Source organism: Zingiber officinale, chromosome 10A (assembly GCF_018446385.1).
Source record: "Zingiber officinale cultivar Zhangliang chromosome 10A, Zo_v1.1, whole genome shotgun sequence".
Classification (NCBI taxonomy): domain Eukaryota; kingdom Viridiplantae; phylum Streptophyta; class Magnoliopsida; order Zingiberales; family Zingiberaceae; genus Zingiber; species Zingiber officinale.
The window spans coordinates 97504691-97531380 of NC_056004.1; the positions used below are offsets into that span (position 1 = coordinate 97504691).

Genomic DNA, 26690 nt, shown 5'->3' on the forward strand with positions numbered 1-26690 from the left:
ATATGAAATTTGGTGGACCCTAATATAATAGAAACCCTAGACATAGGTCATAGTGGCCTATGCCTTGTGCCGGCCCTGCTTTGGAAATAGATGTACCCAACAGCTAGACCACCAATTGGGTGCCCATTAAGATTCAAAAATAAGTTAGGTTTATAGAAATATAAAAGCATAAGGGAAAGGTTACGTCAGAAGATACAAGAGAAAAAGGTATCCATCATCACTTTGTCTCCCTCTCTTTGATTCCAGCTGCTTCCTTTTCATGACACATCAGAAACAGATGAATACAACACTAATTGAGCATGGCCACAAACCTTTCTAAACTAATGATTATCTACTGTCTTTAGCGTTTACTACTTTAAAAGATGACATTGTATGTATGTTTATTGTGTGGCATTGCTAAGTTCTTGTCATCACATTGTACAAGGACCTATAGTTGTGTATCAAATGTATTCTTGATGTCATTATTCTTTGACAGGTATGTGCCATCTTTTCTGCCACCTCCATCTCATGGAAGAGAACTTGAGGAAAAGGTTTTACCGATAAGATTGTAGCTTAATGACAATGAATCTCCAAATTCTTTTGCCATTTCTTAATGACACTTTTTACAATGCATGGTTTTACCGATAAGATTGTAGCTTCTGTGAGGAACATCATATCTTTCACTTATTATCTTGAAAACAAGTGGTTAGAGAGATTATACTGGAAATTTTAATGATCAACATGTTGGATTTTGCCATTTAGTTCATTGGATTCCATCATGTGTGGAGTTCTGAACAAAGAAAAGGTTTTTTTTAGTGGGATATCACAAATATATTTATTCGTGGAGTAGCATAATGGCGACGTCAAACTTTCACTTATTGATCGACTGCTTGTGCGGATATCACAAATATTATGTGAATATATCTGCCTTGAAATTACTTAAAAAATAAAATTTTGTAAAACAAAATATCCGTATCCATCTTTACGCTCTATGTTACCTTTCTGACGAAACATATTAAATTCTTAAAGGATGTGAAGGTGTACAATTATACTATTGATGATGGAGAATGACCTGCAGATAAATGAAAATGATGAAATGTAGTTTACTAGGAGGTAAATTCCCTTCTTTTGAAGGATTTTACACGTACTATTTTGTAGGTTCACAACCTCTAGATATGTTTTTAATCATGTTCCAGATTGTTTTATCCAATTACTGCTGTGCCTGTTTTATCAGTTCATGTATAGATAATATTATTTTTCTGGCAATATTTTTTGTTGGATCAAAGTATGCTTGTCTTACTTAAAACTATTAGCTTTCCCTTCAGAAAGAAACCTTGTTAATTATATTTATTTATTTATTTCATTCTAGGTTCTTACCCCAAATATTCCAGACATTGTGGTTGTGACTCCTGATCGACACAATGGCATTGTATGTTCTTGACGGTGGATGTGCTTTTGAACAAGCTGTAATGGGGCAGGGCCGTGGTAATGCACTTTTTGACTTTCTCTTTGATCTTCGACTAATGGAACACACATACTATGTCTGGAGACTTTACTCCTTTGCCCAGGTTTATATTTTCCCTACTCTTTGGCTAGCCAGATTTTGATTATATACTTAGCTAAATTATCCCGACATAGTAGTTGGATGAGTATGTTTTTGGTGGAAGAAGAGATCCTACACTAACTTGCTCTACAACATTCTTTGAAGTCATTTGGAAATGTAAAGAAATGTAATCATTTGGCATATGGAATCATTTGGAAATGTAAAGAAATATACCCAATAGTTTCAACTTCAGAGGTAAGTGCTATCCTAATCAAAAAAATGATGCTGAAGTTGGCCAGTGTAAAATAATGTAAAGAAATATACCCTAAGTTAAGTTGCTATATGTTTTGGGGTCAGACTATACTTGGTATAGAGTGTATAGATTAGGCTCTATCCTTCAGTTTTATGCTTTGGGGTAGGTAGCCTAAACGAAATTACTAATAGATTATTAGGGAGAGTGTTATTTTGTTCCAACTTCTAAGGCTTTTAATATCTTCAACTAGATAAAGAAAAAGCCCCTCTTCTATCATTTATTCAACCTTTGTAAACCAATTGTTATAAATTTCATTTTCAAATAAAGTAGTACAATATGAAATGGTATTCTTGTATTTCTATGTCTTCTACAAATTGAAGCAACAGATTTCTAAAAAAATCTGCTGCTGAAAAGTGGAAATAGGAAGCTGAAGGTTAGGAATCTGTTGCTGGAAATGGAAATGAAAGTAATGTTTTCTGAATTACACAAAAAGAAACCATTTTTCAAGGAGCAGGAGTTAAATGCAATGAAGAAACAAGTTTTAGAGGCTGTAATTGGGAGTTAAATGCAGAATCCAGTAAGGGCAGCAAGAAACAAAACATAATTCAATTTTAATTGTGTATCAAGTGTGTGCCAAAATTTTGTCAGCAAACTTCAAAGCGCACGTGGCGGGTGGCGGGCTCACAGGTGCGAGCACCTGCTCGCCCTGGGCTAAGGGAGCACCTGTCCTTTTCTTTTTGTGTTAACTCCATTAACACATCTTCATTAATAAGTAGAGAATACACATCGAGAATTTCCGATGTGGGACTATTCTCCCATGCACTTTATTAATGAATAATAAATGTTATTTTGGGCCGACTTTAAACATTAATTTCTCATTCACCCTTAATCGGTTTTGAGCAAATTAATAGTCTAAATCTATCTACGCGAATCGTAGATTTCAATTTTGAAGTCAATTACGACTTTCAACAATTGATGGCTTCCTTCCTCAAAATCGTTTTGGTCCATTTAAGGCCCCAATATCCAACAAAATGTCTAACTGAAGTAGTCAGTTCAGAAATGCAGAGAGGGATTTCTGGTTAGCTGAGCATTGATATGTTATGAATATTGGTAGTTTGTCCAAAATATCAAAATTTCAAGACATCAAAAGGTAGCAAATTGTGAACCAAAAGTCTGCACTAATTTACTGGATTAGTATTTCTTATACACTGGATTTTTAGAATTCTGAACTGGAATTTAATTTCCAGTTTTCTGATTGAAGCTAAATTCTGAAATTACTGAGCTGAATTCATTACTTCACTGCACATCTGATAATTATGCAGAAACTTGATGATAATTATGCATTCCCTAATTTTTGAAACTGAAGATTCAGGAGTAGCTGGATTGCTAAATGAATCTTAGTATTTTCCATTCGGGTGCAAAAGTAAGCTTCCATCTGCAACAAACTACAAGTGAGACCATGCCAATGAATTCAGGAAAATGAATCAGTAGGAAAAAGAACCTGAATTCGTATTGCTGGAATTGATTTCTGAGCTGCTGAAACTTAAGCTTTAAATCTGAAATTCTGATTTTGAATTTGAATTCTGAAATTGGATTGCTGGAATAGGAGCTGCAGTTTTCTTGTTTGTGTGTGCTAGTTTTTGTATGAAGATCCAAACTTTTGGTAGTTCTTGTTTGCTACTATGCTCCTTCCTTTGCCTTTTGTATTGTTTCTATAATTCTGTATAGCTTGAAGCTATTCTGAAACAGGGAGGGCAGTGGTAATAATCATAGAAAGCTTTGTGTTGTAGGTGGTTTCCTCCTAGCAACCTGTAATCATCTGCTGGTGTTTGCTTAATTCACTTAGTGGATGAAATTTCCATGAGATCGCACTAGGGTGATGCTTACGTTTGGGTTGACTGTTTTCTGCAATTGCTGTTGCTAATTCAGAAGAAATGCAGAGACAATGAAATGAAGCAGAAAATTTTCAATTGTAGAAGCAGAAATGAATTGCTGAATCTGGGCAGTGCTGAATTTGGACAGTAGGCAAACTCTGAGAAATTGTGAATGCAGATTTTCAGAATTGAATCATGAATCTGAATTCATGAGTTTAATCTCTTGCTACTTTGGTTGAATCCTGGTTAATTCTAAATAGATTGCACTTGAACTACAAATCCAGAAGCTATAGAGGAAAGGAAAGGGCAAGGTGTTGATGTCACTGTCGATTTCAGATGTTGCTGCTGTAAAGCTTAATATGTATGGAAGAATCTAGCACGTCAGAAATGAACTGATCAACCTAGTGCATGGTGCAAGGAAAAAAATTTCAGAATCAGCCTAGTTCAGTTGTTGTTTCTATTTTCAGTCTGATTTTTGTTCTGAATTGCAGGACTGGAGGAGATTAGAAAAGGAAAAGAGTGATGAATTAAACCCATCAAGTTCTTGCTGTCTGAATTTTGATGTTTATCCAGCAAATGCAGATCTAAATGTCTGATACAGAATCCTGCCTTTATTTACTGCCCATTGTACACCTCAAGCAAATCAGATATAATTTCATGAGTTGCAGAATTGAAATTAAAAGTCTAGCAGATTCTTAAACTGTAGTTGAATCTGAATTCAGAATTGGTGTGATTTGTTTGAAACAAGTGTTGTGCCAATTATGGTTGATGTGTCTGGTCAGCTTGGTTTGGAGTTTAATATCCTGTTTATTTAGTGTTAAATGAGATTCTCGAATAGGCTTAACCTTACAAGTCTTATGCTGAATGACTTTCAGATTGCTAATTCTGAAACTTTCTTTGGAAGCATTAACTCTGTGAAGCTGAATTCTGGATTCTAAATGCAGAAAAAAAAATCTGTTTGTCAATTAAATTCTGAAAATTCTGAGAGAAGTGCAACATGGCGATAGGGAGAGTTGGTTGGAGAAGAGCTAAGTTTGGAATTGGCTGACTTCTGGATATTGAATTGTGAGAAGAAACGAAGCAGAAGAGAGAAAAAAAAAACCCTGCAGAACATGAAGGAACTATAAATACTGCTCGTGCCAAATCTTCAAGCTTTTCCTGATCAGTAGCAAACTAAATTAAAGCTGAACTCTTAATGATTTAATTTGAAACTCATTTGAAATTTGGATTTCTGGAATGCTGAAGTTGGAACCCTGTTTAGTGCCAATTTTTCATGTTGATTTTGCAGCAATCAGGATTCCATCTCCTAAAGGTTGCAGCACTTAAATGAAAGTCTTGACAGAACTAAATTCTTCTTGAGATAAATTGAGATTTCCTTGAATTATAAAATCTGTATTGAAGATCAGAAGTCATGTACAGAATTCTTACTAATTTCACACAGAAAGAAACATATACTTTTGAGTTCACAGAACAGCCTCTGATATCTGAAGAAGATGGAATTGCAGAATCCAGGAAATGCAGAAATGTTAAGTCTGAATGAAGAACATGCAATTATGTATCAGTTTTGTGTGCTAAATAGTGGATGCAATTTCCTTATCAGCAGGAAGTATAAGCACAACTTTTGATTGTTGAACCATTTGAATTAATCATATGCTGCTGGAACATAAGGATACAGTTGGTCTTTTATCTATTGAATGCTTGGTGAGATGTCTGAAATTGAAGGATTAAAGTTTAACTCTTGTATGGTTTGAAGTCTGCAATTTCAATGGATGAAAATTCTGAACCTGAGGCAGCTTAATTTAGTAGTTAGATGCAGAAATTTGTTTGTCTAATTTTCCAGCAGTGAAGACACAAGAACCAATGAAACTCAAGGATTTGGATTCAGCTGATAAGAGCTGTAAATGAAAAAATGGAGACAGCTATAGCAGTTTTCATCAGATCAGAATCTGAATTCTGAAACTTTCTGAATCCTGTTTAATGTTGTTTAGTTCTGATATTCTACTTCTTGCTGATATGATCTGAGCTTTTGCCGGAGTTAAGGTTTGGAATCATATCTCTTGACTACTTAAGTTCCGAAAGAATTGAAGAACAGAAAAAGAGAAAGTAAAGAAGGGAAAAGCTGCAGATTGGAGACAAGAAACAATAGTTAAAGAGTTGCAAATGCATGATGTATTCCTTTGTCCGAGACGGACAATGTTTTAAGTGTGGGGGAGGGATTCCTTATCCATTAGTTGATTTGAGATGATTTGAGTTCAAATGCTGGAATTAAAGTGGAAAAAGAGCAAAACAGTGAGAAATTTTTTTTTTGCCACATCAAGAGAGTATCAAATGGAAGATAGAGTATCAAGATTCTTTGTTTGCCATCAAATTGAAGGGGAGGTTAGCTTGATATTTTGAATTGGTAACAACAAATGGTATTCATCTCTTTACACATCAAATTGGTCAACTCATCAAGTATATTCCTCCAATACTCTCATCTTCTCAATTTTTCATTAAATTCTTTTCTTTTGCCTACTACATTCACTTCACTTGTTCTTTTTTATTCCATTTCAATTTTTGTTGATAAATTCTTTTTATTCATGTTTGCTATGTTTATAGTGGTGGAGAATTAGAAAATAAGCAAGCTTATGGTAGTGAAATGTTGTGAGTTGCATTGAGTGAGCTCCACTTATATGCATGATTGAGTGTGAGAGCTAGAATAGGTAAATTCCTTGTGAGATGCAACTTGCTTAATTTTTCAATTGGATTGAAACTACAATACCTACTGATTATTGTTTGGATTGTATTCATGATTGTTTGTGATCTTTAGATGGTCTTAGTTAAATTCCTTTTTACTATCTTCTAATTATTGCTAGGGAATTTTTTGTGGAGATGATGTTTAGTTTTTTTTACTTGCACGGGACGTTCAAGACTCAGTGTGAGGGATTTGATAAACATGATTTTACTGTATTATTTTGATTCATAAATGCATGGTTTGATATTGATTTCATAGGTTTAAATCATGGTTACATCACATTTTGTGCATTGTCTCTATTTTTGGACTTAATTATAAATTATCTTATTTTTTGTATTATTTGAAGCTAATATTTGATTCTTATTTTGTAGGCATCAAAGGATCTTGGATTTGGATCTATTCGAACCGAAATTGGGCTCGAATCGGAGTTTAAAAGAGAAGATCAAGCTTTGGGTCGATTTGGATCGTTCGTTGAAGATTGGAGAGATCTGAGCTATCCGTTGAGAATTTGGTCCATCCAACCTAATGAGGAGCAGATCTGAGCCATTGATAAAGATCCGGAAGTTTTGATCCAGATCTGAGTTCATCCAGCCGTTGATCCAGCCCGAAACATTCTGGACCGTTCATTGAAGATTGGACAGATCTGGACCATCCAGTGAAGATCTGGTCGATCCGACCTAAGGGAGAGCAGATCCAGACCCTAGATCAAGATCAGTACCTCCGGATAGGATTTTAAGTGACTTTTCACCGTTGATCAAGCTCCAAATCAATCACAACCGTCCGTTCAGATCTGGAACAGATTCAAAACAGAAGCTACAGTAGCTTCCAGGCTTCGTCGATCCTCCACAGCGCACAGCTTCATCCCGGTGCGCGGCTTCTTCCGGATTCCGGCCCCTTTCCTTCTCCGATCAACTCTTTCAAGCTTCGACCTCGGCGGTGAGCTTCTCGGCGGCTTCATTCCGATCATCTGGACCCGTCGTTGGGTGGTTCCTCTGGCGGAATTTCTCTCCCGGCCTTCTCTATTCCAGCGCCGATTTGGAGGTGGTCTTCCAATCAGCGACTCCGATTCCCATCAGCAACATTTGGAGGTGGTCTTCCGGTGTTCCTGAGCTCCATCCAACATCACACCACCATCCACAACGTCATTCCAGATTCAGAGTTTGGAGGTTGCAGAAATCCAGATTTTCGGCCATTATTGGGTTTAGGGTTGTTTCCAGCGTGTTGGGGTGGTCCGTCGGTACTGTTGAGCACTCCTTGAACTTAGACGCAGCTGAGATGCTCCACTGAGGTCCAGAGTTGGGTGTTCTCGACTTTGGCATTTTTGTGTGACGCCAAGAGTGTGAAATTTGTATGGATTGGTTGTGAGTTTGATCGGTTAGGGTTTATTTCATTTTGTTACTATTTTTTACAACTTAGAATAGATTCATTTTAATATTTGTTATGTTTTAACAAGTAATCTAGCATTTTATTTCCTTGTTTAAGTTTAATTTGTGTTTAATTTGATGCTTGGTTAAGTGTTTAGTGTTTAAGTTCTAAATTAGGGTTTACATCTTGCTTAAGATCAGATTTAATTTGATATTTGCTATTTCAATCTTAGGTTAAATGTATGTTAATAATTTAATCACAACGTAGAGTGACAATGCGTTTAGGTTTGATTGTTGGCACACAAGTAGATTTCATTTATGCATTAGATTAATTTCTTTATTGCTGTGCTTCACTTTTGTTAGATTTAGATTCAAGTTTAAACCCCCATCTTTACATTAGAAACCCCAAAAATAGGAATAAAATACAATCCTAAATTACATCCTACCATTTGTTCCTCGAGGTTCGATTCTGGGCTCGTTACTACAATATTATTGCCGAAATTAAGGGGTTCAGTGAATATTCATTGTTAATTTGATTTATGAGTGTGACAGACATCGTTATCAGCCAGCATGCTAAAATGGATGTGGATTTACTAAAAATGAAAAAAAAAAAATCAAAGGGAAAAAGCTACTAAGATACTATTATGTGAATATATTCTACAAGGCTTGTTTTTGAAAAGCTCATTATTAAGGACCCATGAAAAAGATAATTCCAATTTCACACAAGAAAAATGAGTGGATAAAAAAAATCTTGTACATGAATGAAAACATTAGGTGTAAGCTGTGATGTAAATGAGAGAAAATAGTTTAAAATGGTACAAACCTGTTCAACGGTAAATAGATTCTATAGTTAGGCTTAATAAATTGATTAGAGTTGAACTTGTATGGGCTTAAGGGAGATAAAAGCAAACCCAGATAATGTAAAAAGGACGAGCTAAGAGATTTGAATATTACTAAATAATAGATATAGCTTTGCATCAAGTTCAATGAAGGAACAATATCCATACAGCAGAATTGTAGACAACTGTAGTTTGCAGTTTGGGAGTACCGTGAATCTCTTGAGGAACAAGGTCTCCGTAGTGCTGAAGTAATAGATAGGAAGGTAGCAGTTTATCATCGCCAACTTGAATTCGAATTTGATTTATCTGATACTACAAATGATCAAGGAAGCAAGAAAAGTTAATCAGATAAGCTGGTTAACAAATTGTATTTTCTTCTAGATCATATTTTTGTGAAAGTTTTCTGTAAACTATTAAGCTCTTTAGTTTGATATGAATTTACGCTGGCGAGTGGTTAATAGGACCATTAATTTCTACATCATTTTCCTGGATAGAAGTGATAACAAAATTCCATTGTTCGTTCCATTTTTTTCCCCTTTTGAATTGTAAATTTTCTCAATTTTCCATTTGTTTAGTGTACAATGGAGAGATCAACTGTCTTTTTCTCTTTTTTCTTTGCTAACAGTGTACCCTTTTTTTTCTCTAGTTTACACTATTGATCTTTGTTGATCATTGTAGTGTGATCCCTTGTAACTAACATATAACAGTATATATATTTTAGTGCTAGAGTAATTTATCTAGAAGTCATTTAATTTTAAATATTTATTCAGTTAGGAAAAGGTGAATTCTTTGATCCACTATCAAACTTTCTTTTGACTAATGTTCCATCATCTCTGATTCACCCTCCACCTCTTTGTGCATTTTCAAATCAAAATGTGTCTCCGGTGCCAAGGTGTCGCGGTAGGATATCCAAGTTGTCACTTAGATATATATAGTTCGAATCCTAGCTATGGCGTATTTATAGGAATTTTTTCTTCAAATGGAGGGCGTAATCAAAGGATGCTGGGCTTCTAGATTGGTCGTCGCGTGCGTTTTCCGATTTACCATGGTGGTCGGTGGAAAATTTCCGTGACATCGGGCCGGTCATCATAGGGATAGCAATTAGACTATTTGAGATTATCATATTTTCAAATCAAAATGCTTCCATGTCTCTAATTGGTTGGAAAAAAATTGAGAATATCAATCTATGGGTTTCAACAAGAATTTCCAATTTTAGTGATTTTGAGAGTAAAGGGATAAACTTAAGCTGGAAGGTAATGATCATCTTGAGAAGATCAAGAGTGCTTAAGCCAAATTGAGAGTAGCACCAAACTTTTACAGGAACACTAAAATTTTCCTGAAGGGTATAGTGCATCTATTGTGATGGAAAGAGAAACTTATGATCTCATTTGCAACATTGTGGTGGAAAGAGAAACTTATGATGTTCACTTGCAATATTGTGATGAAAAGAGAAAAAATATATATTTGTTTGTCGAAATTTATTTTAATCAATCAAACAATCCGGACCTTTGTTAAACGTATTCGACAAAGGACACCAGTACTGATTGCGTTCAATCTGTCTCTACATGAGGAGACCTTATTGCGCTCTTTATCAATCGTGCTAAATCTATTGTGATGGAAAGAGAAACTTATGATCTCATTTGCAGCATTGTGGTGGAAAGAGAAACTTATGATGTTCTCACTTGTAACATTGTGATGGAAAGAGAAAATATATATATTTGTTTGTCAAAACTTATTTCAATCAATCAATCAATCTCGACCTTTGTTAAACGTATTCGACAAAGGACACCAGTACTGATTGCGTTCAATCTGTCTCTACATGAGGAGACCTTATTGCGCTCTTTATCAATCATGCTAAATATAATATCTTTGAACCTTTCAAGTGACTTACCTGTAAATATTCATGCTATGATTGCAGAGGATTTGACGATCTTGTTCAAGTATAAACCTATTTCTGCGATCGAGTTGAGGTATTCTATGGTTAGCACGTTTGGAACATTATTCTTGAGTCTTGTATAGAATAATATTCCTCTGTTTAGTCGCAATTTTGTTTTTGAAATTTCGAGTTTGCTAGAATTTGTATTCATTCTTTGCTTACCGAGAATGGTTGTCCGGCTTGCCTAGTTAGCTCAACTAACTTTGTGCTTGACTGATCAAGTCAGATGAATTGGGTGAGTCGATGTAGAAGGGCAGCTAGACTAGACGGGTTGAGTGAATCGATTGAGTTTAAAGAGCTAGTCTTATCCATTGGATTTAACAGGTGAATTATATTAATAATTATTTGTTAATCCTATGTTGGATTAATTTGGGGATAGAATTAGATGGGTCAGGATCAGATACTAGAATAGCATAGTATGATCCTATATTTTTTTTTAAAAAAAAATCTTAATTTAATATTTAATAGGAAGATGAATTTGATCAATGAAAACTGAATCAATTTGATATGTAATTAATTTTTTAAAATAAATTAAATCAAATTAATAATAATATTAATCATATTAATGACAATAATAAGTTGATTTATATATAAATTTAAAAATTTTATAATTCAAAATAAATGTATATATATTTTAATGGGGTAATTAGATTAGGATTTGAGTAAGTTTATTTAAACTGTCTTATTTGAATTAGAAAAATAATTAGAAGTTGATTGGATGAATTAATTAAACCTTTAATTTTCAATTAAAAGTCTAAAGTTCACTTCTCCCTTCACTGAAGGGTTGCTGCCTCCCCTTTTTTGTTGCGAGATGGATCTCACAAATCTCTGCCTACGACCTCTCCTCCGATCCTCCCTCTTCCTTTATGGAAAAAAGAAATATGGCTCCTTTTCTCGACCCCTTGATCTTTCTTGTCTATAGTTCTGCCAATGAGGATGTTGTTCGTTGGAATAGAATCATTTGTAAGATTCCACCGTTACAATGATCTTATTTCAATTTCACTACAAAACTCGATGTCAATTGATTACTCATCGATTTAGTACTTTCGGATGATAGGATCATATGATCTTAAGATTCAGATTGTGATTTTACAAACCGTATCGGTACATGTACATGTTCTCTCTCTCTTTTTTTATTAATTCCAATTATTTCACGTTCATCAATGGATTTCATTGATCTAATAAAATCTAATTAAAATCATTTCAAAGTTGATAGAATTTTTTATAGTGCTGAAAAGGTTTATATAGTTTCGAGATGTTTTGTTCTCGAATAACAAATCCTTGAAAATCAACATCATATAATTTTAATATTTGTGGTTATTTAATTTTTATTATTTTTATAACTATTATTTTTTAAAATAATAATAATAATATTTTTTTTATTTTTATTAGCATTCCTTTAATTTTATAATTTTATTAATCTTATTTTGTATTTATATTTTTATTAAAAAAAATAAATTAAAAAATATTGATAATTTTAAGAGATGATCCTGAGTTTAATGACATAAATTTTAAAAATATTTTTTTTTTCGGATCATCAACTTTTGTATAAAATTATTTGATAAATAATTAAGTTATTAATTTTTTTTATTTATTCAGTTAAGTTTAAATAAAGAATTCTATTTTTTTTCTTTAATTTAAAATTAAAAAGGGAGGGGCATAATCGGAAATAAGCACGTCTCTTTAAAAAAATATAAAATTTTGTTTTTTTTTAAGTATTCAGAAATGTAGATAAAATATCTAAAATTTGAAGCTCGTCTAAAAGTTGAAGAATAATCAAATTACTCGAACTTTTTTTAAAAAAAACAAGTAAAACCTGTTAATAAAAATTAATTGATTTATTAAAAAAATAGTTGTTAATTGTGCGGCTAGATTTCATGCGGCAAAAGACAATAATCACCTAGGAGATCATAGGCATGATCATTTATATTAATTTTATACTCGATAATTTGTTATATGTATTTTTAATAGAAAAAATATTTTTAAAAACATATGCAGTCTTCTTAAATACTAATGTTTTTTTTGAATATGCATTTAGTTATATGTTTGAAATATAATTTATTTATACAAATCACCTTATACTCTAACTGTTTACCCCCTCCATTTAAAATATTTTTAACGCACCCTCGCGCTGTTGCCCCTTGCATCCGATTTTCATTCTGAGCTCGAGCCCAGGGGTGGTTCGGTACGGTATACAAAACCACCAACTCCCATATCGTTACCGTACCAAAAAATACAGTATAAAAATTTTTTATACCGACACCGTAAAAAAATTTCGGTATACCAAATTTCGGTATACCGAATTTCTAGTTTTCATACCGTTTAGAGTAAATTTTCGATATCGGTACGGTATACCGAAAATTTCACTAAAAATCATATACCGATACCGATACCGAAAATTTCGATACGATATTTTACCGTACTGAAATTTTTGATATACCGTAAAATCAGTATAGTTCGGTAAATTTCGGTATGATATGTGCGGTATATCGAAATTTCGGTATTTTTTCCCACCCCTACTCGAGCCCGTCACATGAATAGGTTGTGACTTCCATTTTTATATTTCACTGCGTCCTACATTTCTCTTCCGCCTCCTCGCTGCTTCGCAAGCGCGACCATCGATCTTCTTTTCTTGAGAGAGTTCTCCGAGTTGCTTCCCCAAGGCGACCGTCTCTCGATCTTCTTCTTCCCTTAGGTTGAGAGAGTTCTCTGCTTCCCAAGGCGACCGTATCTCGATCTAGAGCCTTCCTCGCGAGCTGCGACATCTCCGTGAGTTTTTCTGATAACATTGTTCATTAGCTTCTTCTCGTGAGTTTCTCAGTACCGCTTTTGTTCTTGTCAGTTTCAGAGTACCTGTTGTTCTACGCCGGTCAAAATGAGCTCTCCAGTATTCACTTTTTTTCCTTCCCTTTAGTCCATATTCAACCATGGGGACATGGTTGACACGTTGCTGATGATTCTGGGATTCGTCGGCGTCGTCGGCGATGGGTTTGCAATACCAACCTTTTTCATGTTCGCCTGTGTCATCTTCAACGACATGGGTCAAGGTTCCATCGAAGCGGTTAACGAGGTACAAATTATTCCTATTCAATAGTAGTTTTTTAGTGCTCTTTGGTTCTAAGCTACTTTCTGTCCAGTACGTAATCTTCTTGGTGTATCTGGCCGGCGGTAGCTTCTTAGCATCGTTCATCGGTAAGATTTATTGATTTGATAGAATTGATTATTTTATTTAATTTATTGTTGATTTTAATTGATTGGATCATTGGGCAGAGGGTTACTGTTGGTCGAGAACAGGGGAGCAGCAGGCGTCACGGATGCGAGTGCGGTATCTTACAGCTGTTCTCCGGCAGGATGTTGAATATTTCGACCTCAACACTGGCACCAGCAGTGAAGTCATTACCAGCATCACCAGTGACAACCTCGTCATACAAGACTGCCTAAGCGAGAAGGTGCCCAACTTCATAATGAATTGCGCCACCTTCGTCGGATGCTACGCGAGAGGATTTTCCATGATATGGCGGCTGACGTTGGTGGGATCGCCTACAGCGGTGCTACTTGTCATCCCCGACATCCTGTACGGCCGCATCCTCATGGAGCTAGCTCGGAAGATGCGGAGGGAGTACCAGAAGGCTGGCACGGTGGTGGAGCAATGCGTTTCCTCCATCCGCACCGTTTACTCTTTTGTGGAGGAGGAGCGCACCATAGCCAAGTTTTCTGCCATGCTTGATGACTCCGTCAAGCTCGGTCTCTGCCAGGGCCTCACGAAGGGACTGGCCGTCGATAGCAATGGCATCATCTTTGCCATTATGGCTTTCTTGGTTTGGTTCGGCAGCCGCATCGTCATGTATAACGGCGGCAAGGGCGGCACCGTCTTCGCTGTCAGCAACTCAATCATCTTCGGCGGCTTGTAAATTCCCAATTTTCTTCTTCTTCCCTTCTCTCCTCTCCTCTCCTTTCCTCTAACAAAGTTTATTGGGACAGGGCACTCGGTTCGGGGCTCTCCAATTTGAAGTATTTCTCTGAGGCGATCTCCGTCGGTGAATGCATCTTGGAGGTGATTCGGCGAGTGCCGAAGATAGACTCTGGCAGCTCGAATGGAGAAGTTCTAGAGAACTTGTCCGGGAACATGGAGTTCAGAAATGTGGAGTTCACATACCCTTCCAGGCCGGACAACTACATATTCCGGGACTTCAACCTCAATGTGCCAGCAGGGCGAACTGTGGCATTAGTGGGAGGCAGCGGGTCAGGAAAGTCGACGGTGATTGCGCTGCTAGAGCGGTTCACCGACGAGATTCTGCTCGACGGGACAGACATCAAGAGGCTGCAGCTGAAATGGCTAAGATCGCAGATAGGGTTGGTCAGCCAAGAGCCCGCTTTGTTTGTCACCTCTATTAAAGAGAATATACTCTTTGGGAAGGAAGACGTCACTATGGAGGAGGTGGTGGCCGTCGCCATGGCTGCCAATGCCCATAGTTTCATCTCGCTACTTCCTCAGGGATACGACACGAAGGTAAGATGTGTGTTTTTTATTTGGTCAAGACAGGTGATGCTGGAAAGAATGGTGTGTGCAGGTGGGAGAAAGAGGAGTGCAGATGTCCGGTGGCCAGAAACAGAGAATCGCCATCGCCAGGGCGGTGTTGAAGTCGCCTAAGATCCTCCTGCTCAATGAGGCCACCAGCGCCCTCAACTCCGAGTCGGAGCGCATCGTCCAGGAGGCCCTCGACCTCGCCTCTGTCGGCCGCACCACGATCGTCGTCGCCCACCGCCTCTCCACCATTAGCCACGCTGATGTCATCGCTGTCGGGCAGGACGACCGCGTCTCGGAGATCGACTCTCATGATCACCTCATTAACCGCTCCGACGGCCTCTACTCCTCATTCGTCCGCCTCCAACGGGCCACCCAGGGGTGGTTCGGTACAATATACCGAACCACCAACTCCCATATTGTTACTGTACAAAAAAATACGGTATAAAATTTTTTTATACCGATACTGTACAAAAATTTTGGTATACCGAATTTCGGTATATCGAATTTCTAATATTCATACTGTTTAGAATAAATTTTCGGTATCGGTACGGTATACCGAAAATTTCACAAAAAATCATATACTGATACCGATACCGAAAATTTTGGTACGATATTTACCATACCGAAATTTTCGATATACCGTAAAATCGGTATAGTTCGATAAATTTCGGTATGATATGTGCGGTATACTGAAATTTCTGTATTTTTTCCCACCCCTACCACCGCCCACCTCCTCGAAGGAGAGACCGGCTCCGGCACCATGCAATTGGGCATCAGCAGGAGCGTGAACTCCTGCTTCTCCGCCACTAGTCCCAACAGCTCCGACTGCTCCATAGCGTTGGCATCGCCGGAAGAGAACGCCGATGATAGCACCGAGATGCCGAGGCTACCGGTGCCATCCTTCCGGCGGCTGCTGCAGCTGAACGCGCCGGAGTGGCGGCAGGCGCTGCTGGGCAGCGGCAGCGGCAGCACCATCGTGTTCAGCGCTATCTAGCCTACCTATTCCTACACCTTGGGCAGTATGATATCTGTTTTTTTCCTCGAGGACCATGAGGAGATCAAGAACAAGACGAGGACCTACGCCTTCGTCTTCCTTGCCCTCTCCTTGCTCTCATTTATCCTCAACATTGGGCAGCACTATAACTTCGGCGCGATGGGCGAGTATCTCACTAAGCGCATCCGCTTGTGGATGCTGTCCAAGATCCTCACTATTGAGGTTGGATGGTTTGATCAGGAGGAGAACTCCACCGGCACCATCTGTGCGCCAACGACGTCAACGTCGTCCGCTCCCTCGTCAGCGATCGGATGGCCCTCATAATCCAGACCGCTTCTGTCGTGGCCATCTCCTTCACCATGGCGACTGGCCCTCGTCATGATCGCCATCCAACCCATCATCAGACTCTGCTTCTACTCCCGCCGTGTCCTCCTCAAGCGTCTCTCCTCCAAGGCCATCAAAAGCCAGATCGACAACAGCAAGCTTGCGGCGGATGCCGTCGCCAATCTCCTCACCATCACCGCCTTCTCCCCACAAGAACGCATTTTACACATGTTCGAGGAGGCGCAAGCCAGAGTGCGTCCGACAGTCGTGGTTTGCCGGCGCCAGAATGGCTTTCTCCCAAAGTCTCATGATTTGCACATGGGCTCTAGATTTTTGGTACGGAGGCAAATTGATCGCTGACGGATTCATATCCGCCAAAGCTTTATTTCAGACCTTCATTATCCTCGTCTCCACCAGCTGCATCATCGGTGAAGCCGGCAGCATGACCACCGACCTCGCTAAGGGTACCAACGCCATTGCCTCCGTTTTTGCCGTGCTCGACCGTGTGACAGCCATTGAGCCCAACGACTCAGACGGCCACTGTCCCGAGCGGATTGTCGGTGACATCGAAATCCACGGAGTCGACTTCGCCTACCCGGCGCGGCCCGACATGGTCATCTTACGAGCCTTCTCGCTCAGAATCGAGGACGGTAAGTCAACGACGCTCGTCGAGCAGAGTGGCTCCGGGAAGTCGACCATCATCGGGCTCATCCATAGGTTCTACGATCTGGTCAGAGGGACAATCAAGATCGACGGCAGGGTCCTCAAGTCGTATAACCTCCGGGCGTTAAGAAAGTACATTGGCATGGTGGGCCAAGAGTCGACGTTGTTCGCCGGAAGCATCCGTGAGAACATCACGTACGGGAGCAACGGCGAAAAGACACCGACAGAGATCGAGGTGGCAGCACGGGCAGCGAACGCATATGAGTTCATCAGCTCGCTGATGGATGGGTACGAGATGCAGTGCGGCGACCGGGGATTGCAGCTCTCTGGCGGTCAGAAGCAGCGGATCGCCATCGCGCGGGCGATCCTGAAGGACCCAGCGATCCTGCTGCTGGACGAAGTGACGAGCGCGTTGGACAGCCAGTCGGAGGAGGCGGTGCAGGCGGCTCTGGAGCGTCTGATGGTGGGGCGGACCAACGTGGTGGAGGCGCACCGACTCAGCACTATCCGACACTGCCACCTCATCACCGTTCTTGACCAGGGCGCCGTCGTGGAGAATGGGACCCACGCCTCTCTCATGTCCAAAGGGCCTGCTGGGGCCTACTTCGGACTAATCACCTTGCAAAGTGGCGGCGCCGCGTCTATGTGATCCGATACTATTTTATTTCCCAAACCAAAAACATAGGATTATCAATATGGATTGACATTTGATCATATTCAATAGCTTTTCTGTTTATTTCTGTTGCTTGTTTTTAGCCGTATTTACAGCTTCTGTAATATATAACAGAGATGCGATGGCATAAATTAGTTATATTTTAATGCACAAAAATCAACTAATTTGGAATTGCATTTCTAATATGTTGTATGTTTTCTCTGGATTTATGCCAGTTAAATTGGTTTTAATTGCTTGCAGCCCACTGGAGAGAATGGTGCTACTCGAGCCCCTATCAGTATTGATCTGCAAAGAGATAGTTCACTTGGCACTAAATCAATTGTTTTCCAAATAGACAGCAAATCCCAACAGCCTCTGCAAGTAAGAACATAAATCTATGCAATAGCATTTTTGATTTATTTACAATCACAATTTGCATAGCTCGAGTTCCAGGTTCCGGAAAGGGCCGAGCAGATGAGATATATTTGAAACTTCGTACTAGTACAGGTTTCACCTTTTTCTTTTCCTGTCTTTTCTTCTTGTTTGTTTGCAGTTTTGTAGTTCTTATTTATGAAGCTTTAGTTATACTCACTATTTTTTATCTCCTCATCAGCTCCATCTTTAAAATTAGTCGATCTTCCAAGTGTAAGACCAGAGATCAATGGATGATTCCATTGCAAATTCCTATTTCTAATTGTGAAATTGTATTTGATCTCAGTTTCTATATAATGTTCGGGTATGAAATTCTTCTCAGTTTCAAGATTGATCAAGCTGCTGGGGACCAGAAAAGTCTTGCAGCAGTTCAAGCTCTTCTTTTGTCTCAGGGGCCACCCTCTACTGCAGATATTCCTTGGGTTGCTCTGATTGGTCAATCTGTTTCTATTGCTTCGGTACAGGCTGGATCTGAAAGTTCACTTGAAACAGCATGGAGAGCTGAGACTGAGTCTTAAAACTATACTTACTGGAGCTCCACAAAATAAGCCTGGAAGATTAGGATTAGTTGATACACTTCCCAAGCAAATCCAGAGTAGAATGAAGCTCAGACTGCCAAACCTTCTTTCAGGGTAAATTTTATTTTGATAAATTTGTCATTGTTTTCACTTGTGTACTACACAAAATTGAAAGTTTTCATGGCGATGCTACTATTTTATCCAATGCACAGGTTGCTTGTAAATCCTTTGAAGAGTAGTTTGGTATGTCAAAGGAAGCAACTAAACCAATAAGGTCAAGATGCGTATGGGTTTTGGCCAGAAGAGGTTTCCTTTCTTATTAAATACTTTGAAGTCTTGAAACTTTGCCTGATAGCTCTTCAACTGTAGATCCCTGGCTTGCTTCCTTGATTGTGACAAGGAAGGTGGGCTGGCTTTTTCTGCTTTACAAATCCTTCTTTGCCGACGTTGCTATTCAGTAGCTAGAACTATATATGCCAAACTATTCTGATCTTGAGATCATCTGTCACTAAACCACTTTCCTCTTCAGCATTACATGTAAAAAACCTGCCGAACTAGTTCAAACATGCTAAAGGTATAAATTAATGTGGATAGTAGTTGGATAATGAGCTAAATTTATAGACTGTTAGATTTAACTTTTAATGGGTTCTCTTTCATATTTTTGCATCCAATCTACTTGACTATTGAGTTTCTCTTCAAGTTCTAGTCTGTCATATATCCTAGTATAGTGCATTATGATTTTTTTAATCTAATTATATTTTTTGGTTTCGTTAGTGTTATTAGCTCTTAATATTTTTCTTACTAACTGCCTTACTTGATTAAGTTACTGCTTCTGCCTTACGGAGCTGAAATTCAAGCTCTCGAATTCTTGTTGCTTGTGATAAGTTTACTGTTTCTGCTTCTTTAATCTGAATAAACATTTAAATTGACACTTCGGCGAGATACGCTAACAAATTCACTTGATTAAATTGAAACATAAACTTGCCTTGTAGCCAATCGCAAATTGTTGGGAAAAACGTGGCTATGATGATGATAACAAATTAGAAAATAAAATAGCTTAAGAAAATCAAATTCAACAGTATCAGCTTCAAGAAGAACACTCGTAATATTTCTACTAAGATTGAGAAAAAGAAGAGTCAGATTATCTCTAATCAAACCTTTCTGGCAATGTAGTTTTTGTATGAAACTACAACTTTGGTAGCAACGAAATATTGCTTCATGTCAAACTTCAGTAGCAAATTATCGTTAGGGATGTACCTTCAGTCAATTTATTATAGTAACACATCAACACATTACAAAAGTGTACCACAAATAATTTAAGATTCTTCATCAACAATATAAGACAACCAATATGAACACAGACTGCCTTTCAAGTGGCAGACAATCGACTTACTACATAGCAAATAGGCAACAAGCAAAAAATGACTTAAGAGATTATTATTTTGTTCCATGTTGAACTGCGATCAAGCCAAAGTTTTCTTCAAGTGACATAAATTTAAATGAATTGGCATTCAGCTTTCATGTACATGTGACAATGAATTCTTAAAAATAACATCTAGATATGCTAGGACTTTTTTGCTTGAGCAGAACAAAAAGCCTAAAAATAATGCAATCAAACAACAAATAAAACAACACATTTTCTTACAACAATAATTTATAGAATGCAATTTCATTCTCTTAATTTACCCTCAGATCTTTAATGTGAAACAAGAGTGGATTTAGACTAAAAAATGACCAAACATATGCATTAGATTGTATAATCGACCTGAACTATGTAAAAAATGACACTTGCAAGTATTTTCAAGACTACATAGACTCTAATATCTTATTTGTCGATTGACAGTGTACGATTTATGTTCAGATAAAAAAAGGGGACAAATACAAAAATCATTCATATTCAGTTCTATTTTTCTAAGTTATCCTCTATACTAGGCATCATGTATTTCACAGAGATCATACGGGCTAATTACTAAACATGTTCAGGCCAACATATTTGCTGGCTTTACACTGGTAGATGAAGACTATGCATCATATAAAACTCTCTTTTCACGCGATAACCATATTCGTAACTCTACATGAATTTAGTACTATGTAATAATGCATTGTCGTATTGCTGCAGGTCTCACTAGTTTGCAGCCAGTAATACACTGCAACAAACTGCCCATACTAATTACAAGAACCAGGTAGAAGATATAGTTTTGGAGAATGCAGAAATGCATTGATTGTACAATCTGTATTGCATGCCACAATTCTTATATTAGAGTTCTTGAAATCAATATGTACCTTGATTGTACAATCTGTATTGCATGCCACAATTCTTATATTAGAGTTCTTGAAATCAATATGTACCTGGAAAAAGTCTAAGTCATCCTTTCTCATGAAAGAAAGACTAAATATATATATGTAAAAAATAGCTATTTTCATTTTTAAGTATATTTAGGATAATTTAATTAGTTCTACAATGATGTCTGTACACCATGGAAAAAAGTATTAGAAACAGTTATTGTATAATTGTCCTATTTTATTAGATTCCTTCAGTTAAATAGTCATGTAGAGTTGAAGATCAAATTAATTTATAGCTGACTACATATATTTACATCAATAATAAAGCAAATTTATCAAATTGTTCCCTCTTATCGTTACTTCTCTTTTATACTCTCCTAAGGACGGTCCGGTGCACGAAGCTCCCTCCAATGCGAGATCTCAGGGAAGGATCTATCCTACGCAGTCTTACCCTGCTTTGCAAGAGACTGCTTTCTCCTTCTCTTTTATCCTCTCCTAGGAAAAACAATTTTATCTCTCTAAGGATCTACCTATCATCAACTGTAACAGTAGTACTCCATCCTTGGTGTTCCCAACCATCCGAGAATTTTGAAACTTGCGACAAAACTCTCTCAGTAAGTAACTGAATGGTTGAGTCTAATGCTGCAGATTATTTGGTATAATCCTTTTTTACTTCATCCTTCTTTTCATTTAAAACATGATTATGTGACGTTGCTTCTCCACCTAGGTTGTAAAGTAAGCACTCTTTCTCCTTTACACTAGTAGTAAGTATTCTTGCTCCTTTACACTAGGGATTGAAGCAATTCCTGCGTGTGCCCCCGAGCAAATCACTATTTGCAATACATGTGATTCGAAATTTCACAAAACAGAAATGGATCGTTTACTAACCTGACGAGCAACTTGTGCTAGCCTCCTACTGTCTCTGGTTGACTCCATTATCTTGTCTGGTTTCTCATGCAAGGCACTTTCTTTATCTGCTTTTCTCAATTTCTTATTTCCCTCTAAATAAACATCTTTGTTCTTGTTATCTGGAGATCCCTTCTTTCTGGTCCTCTTAAAAGTATATTTTACAATTCTGTCATTTCCAACTTCAGCAGGTAGCCTACTTGATTTGCAAGGTTCTTCATCTTTAGAACAAAAATCAGTGGAGTATCAATCTTTTCATTGTTTCCTTTTAATACTGAAGTATCTGAATACCCGGTTAATGTATGATCTGGTGTCTTCAACATTGTTTCGCATTCAATGGCATCCTCCTTAATGGTTCCATCTAAAGGATCGCCTTCTTCACAGTCATGTGTGGTTAGTGCAACTTGATCGTTTTCAATGCTTACTTGACCAGCATTTGGACTGTTGAGATTATGCAGTTTCATACTTCGCTTGGTCATTATTCTGCCGGTGTTCAAAATTGCAGGGATTACATGATCGGGGAACTCATTCAACTTCAAATTTCTGTGTACAGAAGTTATTTTATTTTTGACAGAAGCTTCATCTGAACATGTAGTATCTGCATTTCTTTGCCCCTGCCTTTCATGAGTCGTGGGCATGCCAGTTTTTCCAGCAATTTTAGTATCACTAATGTCTGGTTGTTCATGATCTTCAGTTTCATGAGAAGTACTGCAGCTTTTTGTGACGAGCTTTCTAGCTCTTCTTCTTGGAGAACGCAACTGGAAAACTTACCTTTCTGGTTGATTTCGGATTTGTTTCCTTGTTGTGCTTCTTCTGAATCACGTGTGCTTCTTCTGAATCAGGTGATTTTGCAACCTCTATTAGCATTTCGGCTGCCAGGATTGGGTCTCCAAGCCAGTACTTTTCATCTAGTTCATTCTCACATATTGCAGCTTCTTGCTTTACATTAGAGGTCTGGGCATGTCTTTCAGCAGGCAGATCTCTATCAGTCGATACATTTCACTCCAATGGATGTATCCGCTGGGTACAACAGTTGATAAAAGGCTCTGGCTCCTTGTTTCTCAATATCAAGGACACAAAATCAGGAGTGCCAGTAGAATCTTCAGATGCAGTCGAATCTTTTGTAGGCTCCTTTTGGTTTGAATATTTAGCGTAGGTGCTATGAGGTACAGTTTCCTGACTCGATGCAGCTACAATTAAGATAAAATTTAGAGAACACACAGCTACAAAACTGAGGCCAGATATATTACCTTCATCAGGGTTATTTTTCTGCAAACTGATGCGATCATCTGTGTCCTTACCTTGTAGAGACTCACTTTTATCACTCTTCTGATTCTCCAGTTCAGAACTAACTTGCTGCAGTTTAGAATTTAAACGACGAATTGTATGGTTCGCCTCGCGGAGCTGAACTTCAAGCTCTCGAATTTTTGTTGCTTGTGATAAGTTTACTGATTCTGTCTCTTTAATCTGAATACACATTTAAATTGATACTTCAGCGAGATACGCTAACAAGTTCAACTTTAACCTGTCTTATAGAATTCGAAAGGGGGACAAAATTGTTATAGCCAAATCGCAAATAGTTGGGAAAAAGGTGGCTACGATGATGATGACAAATTACAAAATAAAATAGTTTAAGGAAATCAAATTCAACAGTATTAGCTTCAAGAAGAACACTCGTAATATTTGTACTAAGATTGAACAAAAAGAGTCACATTGTCTCCAATCAAACCTTTCTGGCAATGTAGTTTTTGTATGAAACTACAATTTTGGTAGCAACAAAATATTGCTTCATATCAAACTTCAGTAGAAATTATCGTTAGGGTAGCCACTCAAAATGGTTTGCAGATATACCATCAGAGCATAAGTTATTATAGTGACACATCAACTCTTTACAAAAATGTACCAAAAATACGTTAGGATTCTTCATCAACAATAGAAGACAACTGATAAGAACACAAACTTTGCATTTATACAATTACATTATGTCTAATTGAAAAGGATTAAGCGCTTATTAGAGCATATTATGTGGCCTTCAGAGAGCTTAAATCTACCTTGACATGAACTCTGTGTTATCACGCATGGTTAATATATATCATTGCCTCTTTCATTACACTTTCAAGGTCGAAAATGTGAAGGAGAGATCGCTTGGGAACGTTTGTGCCAAGATTGCAAAAGGCGTTTTCAAGTGGCTGACAATCGACCCACTACATGGCACTCAGGCAACAAGCAAAAAAATGACTACGAGATTATTATTTTGTTCCATGTTGAACCGCCAATCATCAAGCCAATGTTTTCTTCAACTGACATATAAATATAAATAAATTGACATTCGGCTTTTCATTTATAGTAGACATGAATTATCAAAAATAACATCTAGATATGCTACGAAAAGACTTTTTTGCTTGAGCAGAACAAAAGCTGTAAAATGCAATCAAACAACAAATAAAACAGCATTCTTTCTTACAACAATAATTTACAGAAATGCAGTTTCATTCTCTTAATTTATGCTCAGATCTTTCATGTAAAACGAGACTGGATTTAGACTAAAAAATGATCAGACATATGCATTTGAGTGTAGAATCAATCTGAACTATGTAAACAAATGACACAAGTGTTTTCAAGAATATATATAGACTCCAATGTAGTCTTATTTGTCCGTTGACAGTGTACGATTTATGAGTCTTCAGATAAATAAAAAAGGCATATTCAGACAACAATAGAACATGTTGCTATCAATGACAAAGAATACTGCTCGAACAGCAGTTGGATCAGAATTTTTTAAAAGTTAATCTGGGATCAGAAGAAAGAACAGTTGAATAGTTCTTTCATGAATAAACCCTACTTGCAGGGGGCTAACAAGGAGGTTAGGCAGCTTGTAACATCCTTCCAACCAAAACGTAGCAATCCAAATAACAACAACTAATTTCGCCGGGCACAATAGATTAGAACAAACAATGGAGGGAAAAAGATTCCAGCTTTCGCACAAAATTAAATAAATAAATAAAAATTGGGGTTAGATCGTAAACAAAAACAATTACCCTAGAGTCCATGAGAGCCTTGAGTCGAAGAATTAGGGCAACAGAATCTTCCTTGACGAACGACGAGCTCTGCTTCCACTGTAGCGTCCGGCGTTCCGCCGCCAAAATCCTGACGGCCGACTCCTTCGTCGTGTTCAGGATGGCGTCCGCGTACGCCCTCTTGAGCACCGCCATTCTCTGATTACGATGTAAGAAAGCAAGAAACACGCACCGTCAGAGGCGATGAAAGGAACGAACAAGATGACGCCGACAACAGTGTAAACATCGAGAAAAGTGGGGAACCGCGAGCGGAGCGAGAAAGAATACGAGCGATGAAGTGAAGGATGAGAAATCGAAGGATCAGGATGCTTTCCGGTCCTTCCCATTACCTCGGCGTCGCCGGCCATGGCGGAGAGAACGGGGGTGGTTGGCGGTTGAGACGAGCGGTGGAAGGGAAAGGAAAAACAAAGGGAAAAAAGAGGAAGCGGAAGTGGTTCCGTAAGTGCCATTTCGTTAATCCTCAGGGATTTTTTTGTTAATTTTCCCGCCGTTCTGTTCGCCCTATTGCCGATTGGCTTACTTCCTCGAGTTGGTTGACTCATTTACTAATATACCCTTCTGGCCTTCTTAAAATAGATTTTTTTATAATTTTAACCCTTAATTTTGACAAAATCATGTCCATTCACGGAATTTGTATTGTGCAGAAATAAAAAGGATGAACTATTAAAATTAAATTAATTTTTATTTAATTTAATAAAAAATGCTATACATCAAACAGCTTATATAGAAACTTTTTAATAGTTTGATCATATTATTTAATTTTTATTAAAAGTATTTTAAAAATATTAAAATCGCTATAAAAATTAAAATTATTTTAAATGGTTACTATAATAGTTGTAACAATTAGCTAATAATTATTAGAATGTTATTTTTTTAATCTAGATATCTATTTTTTTTGAACCTATTAATTTTGGAGGAGTTCAACTTGGTCATATAAAAAATTTCTACCGTCCACTAAAGTAATTGAAAAATACTCGTGAATCTATCTGTGCATTAATATTTTTAGAATTGTCATCCCTTCTGCAGCATCACAGGGATTATTATTTTTAAAGCTTACTATAATATTTTTTTGATAATAAATCATTTTAATTAAAAGTTTTTTATAAAAAAAATATATATATAATTTTTTGAGTGAGTTAAAATGGCTACTATGCAACTAAAACGGCTAAGGAACTCCGAGGACCTCCTGTAGATAGTAATAAAAAGTTAGGCTAATAAAATAGTTTAAATGGTACAAATCTGTTCAACAGTAAATAGATTCTATAGTTGGGCTTAATAAATTGATTAGAGTTGAACTTGTATGGGCTTAAGGGAGATAAAAGCAAACCCAGTTAATGTAAAAAGGGCGAGCTAAGAGATTTGAATATTACTAAGTAATAGATATAGCTTTGCATCAAGTTCAATGAAGGAACAATATCTATACAGCAGAATCGTAGACACTTGTAGTTTGCAGTTTAGGAGTACCGTGAATCTCTTGAGGAACAAGGTCTCCGTAGTGCTGAAGAAATAGATAGGAAGGTAGCAGTTTATCGTCGACAACTTGAATTCGAATTTGGTTTATCTGATACTACAAATGATTAAGGAAGCAAGAAAAGTTAATCAGGTAAGCTGGTTAAGAAATTGTATTTTCTTCTAGATCATATTTTTGTGAAAGTTTTCTGTAAACTATTAAACTCTTTTGTTTGATATGAATTTACGCTGGCGAGTGGTTAATAGGACCATTAATTTCTACATCATTTTCCTGGAGAGAAGTAATAATAAAATTCCATTGTTCGTTCCATTTTTTTTCCC

General features: G+C 37.5%; 1 protein-coding gene, 1 long non-coding RNA gene and 1 pseudogene across 9 annotated transcripts in view; 2 read left to right on the forward strand and 1 right to left on the reverse strand.

The window, feature by feature from the left end:
• Window positions 1-18633, forward strand: part of LOC122027007 — a 61031-nt pseudogene extending 42398 nt beyond the window's left edge.
• LOC122027295 overlaps window positions 1-25340 on the reverse strand; it is a 76579-nt gene extending 51239 nt beyond the window's left edge. The window contains exons 1-5 of one of the 8 annotated variants that reach the window (XR_006124350.1): window positions 25229-25340; window positions 24861-25037; window positions 23073-23289; window positions 21805-23012; window positions 19873-20982 (exon numbers count right to left, since the gene is read on the reverse strand). Coding sequence is in view for 4 of the 8 variants with exons in the window: in XM_042586226.1 (XP_042442160.1) it covers window positions 22822-23012; window positions 23073-23289; window positions 24861-25037; window positions 25229-25246 (603 nt within the window). In the remaining 4 variants the exon portion in view is untranslated. Of the gene's footprint in view, window positions 1-19872; window positions 23013-23072; window positions 23290-24860; window positions 25038-25142 lie in introns of those variants that run through there. The other 7 variants (XR_006124349.1, XR_006124348.1, XM_042586229.1 and 4 more) reach the window with 7 other exon arrangements.
• Window positions 3628-4001, forward strand: LOC122027301. The gene is made up of 2 exons (XR_006124352.1): window positions 3628-3817; window positions 3910-4001. It is a non-coding gene; the product is annotated as an uncharacterized LOC122027301 (long non-coding RNA).
• Window positions 25341-26690: the final 1350 nt, after the last annotated feature.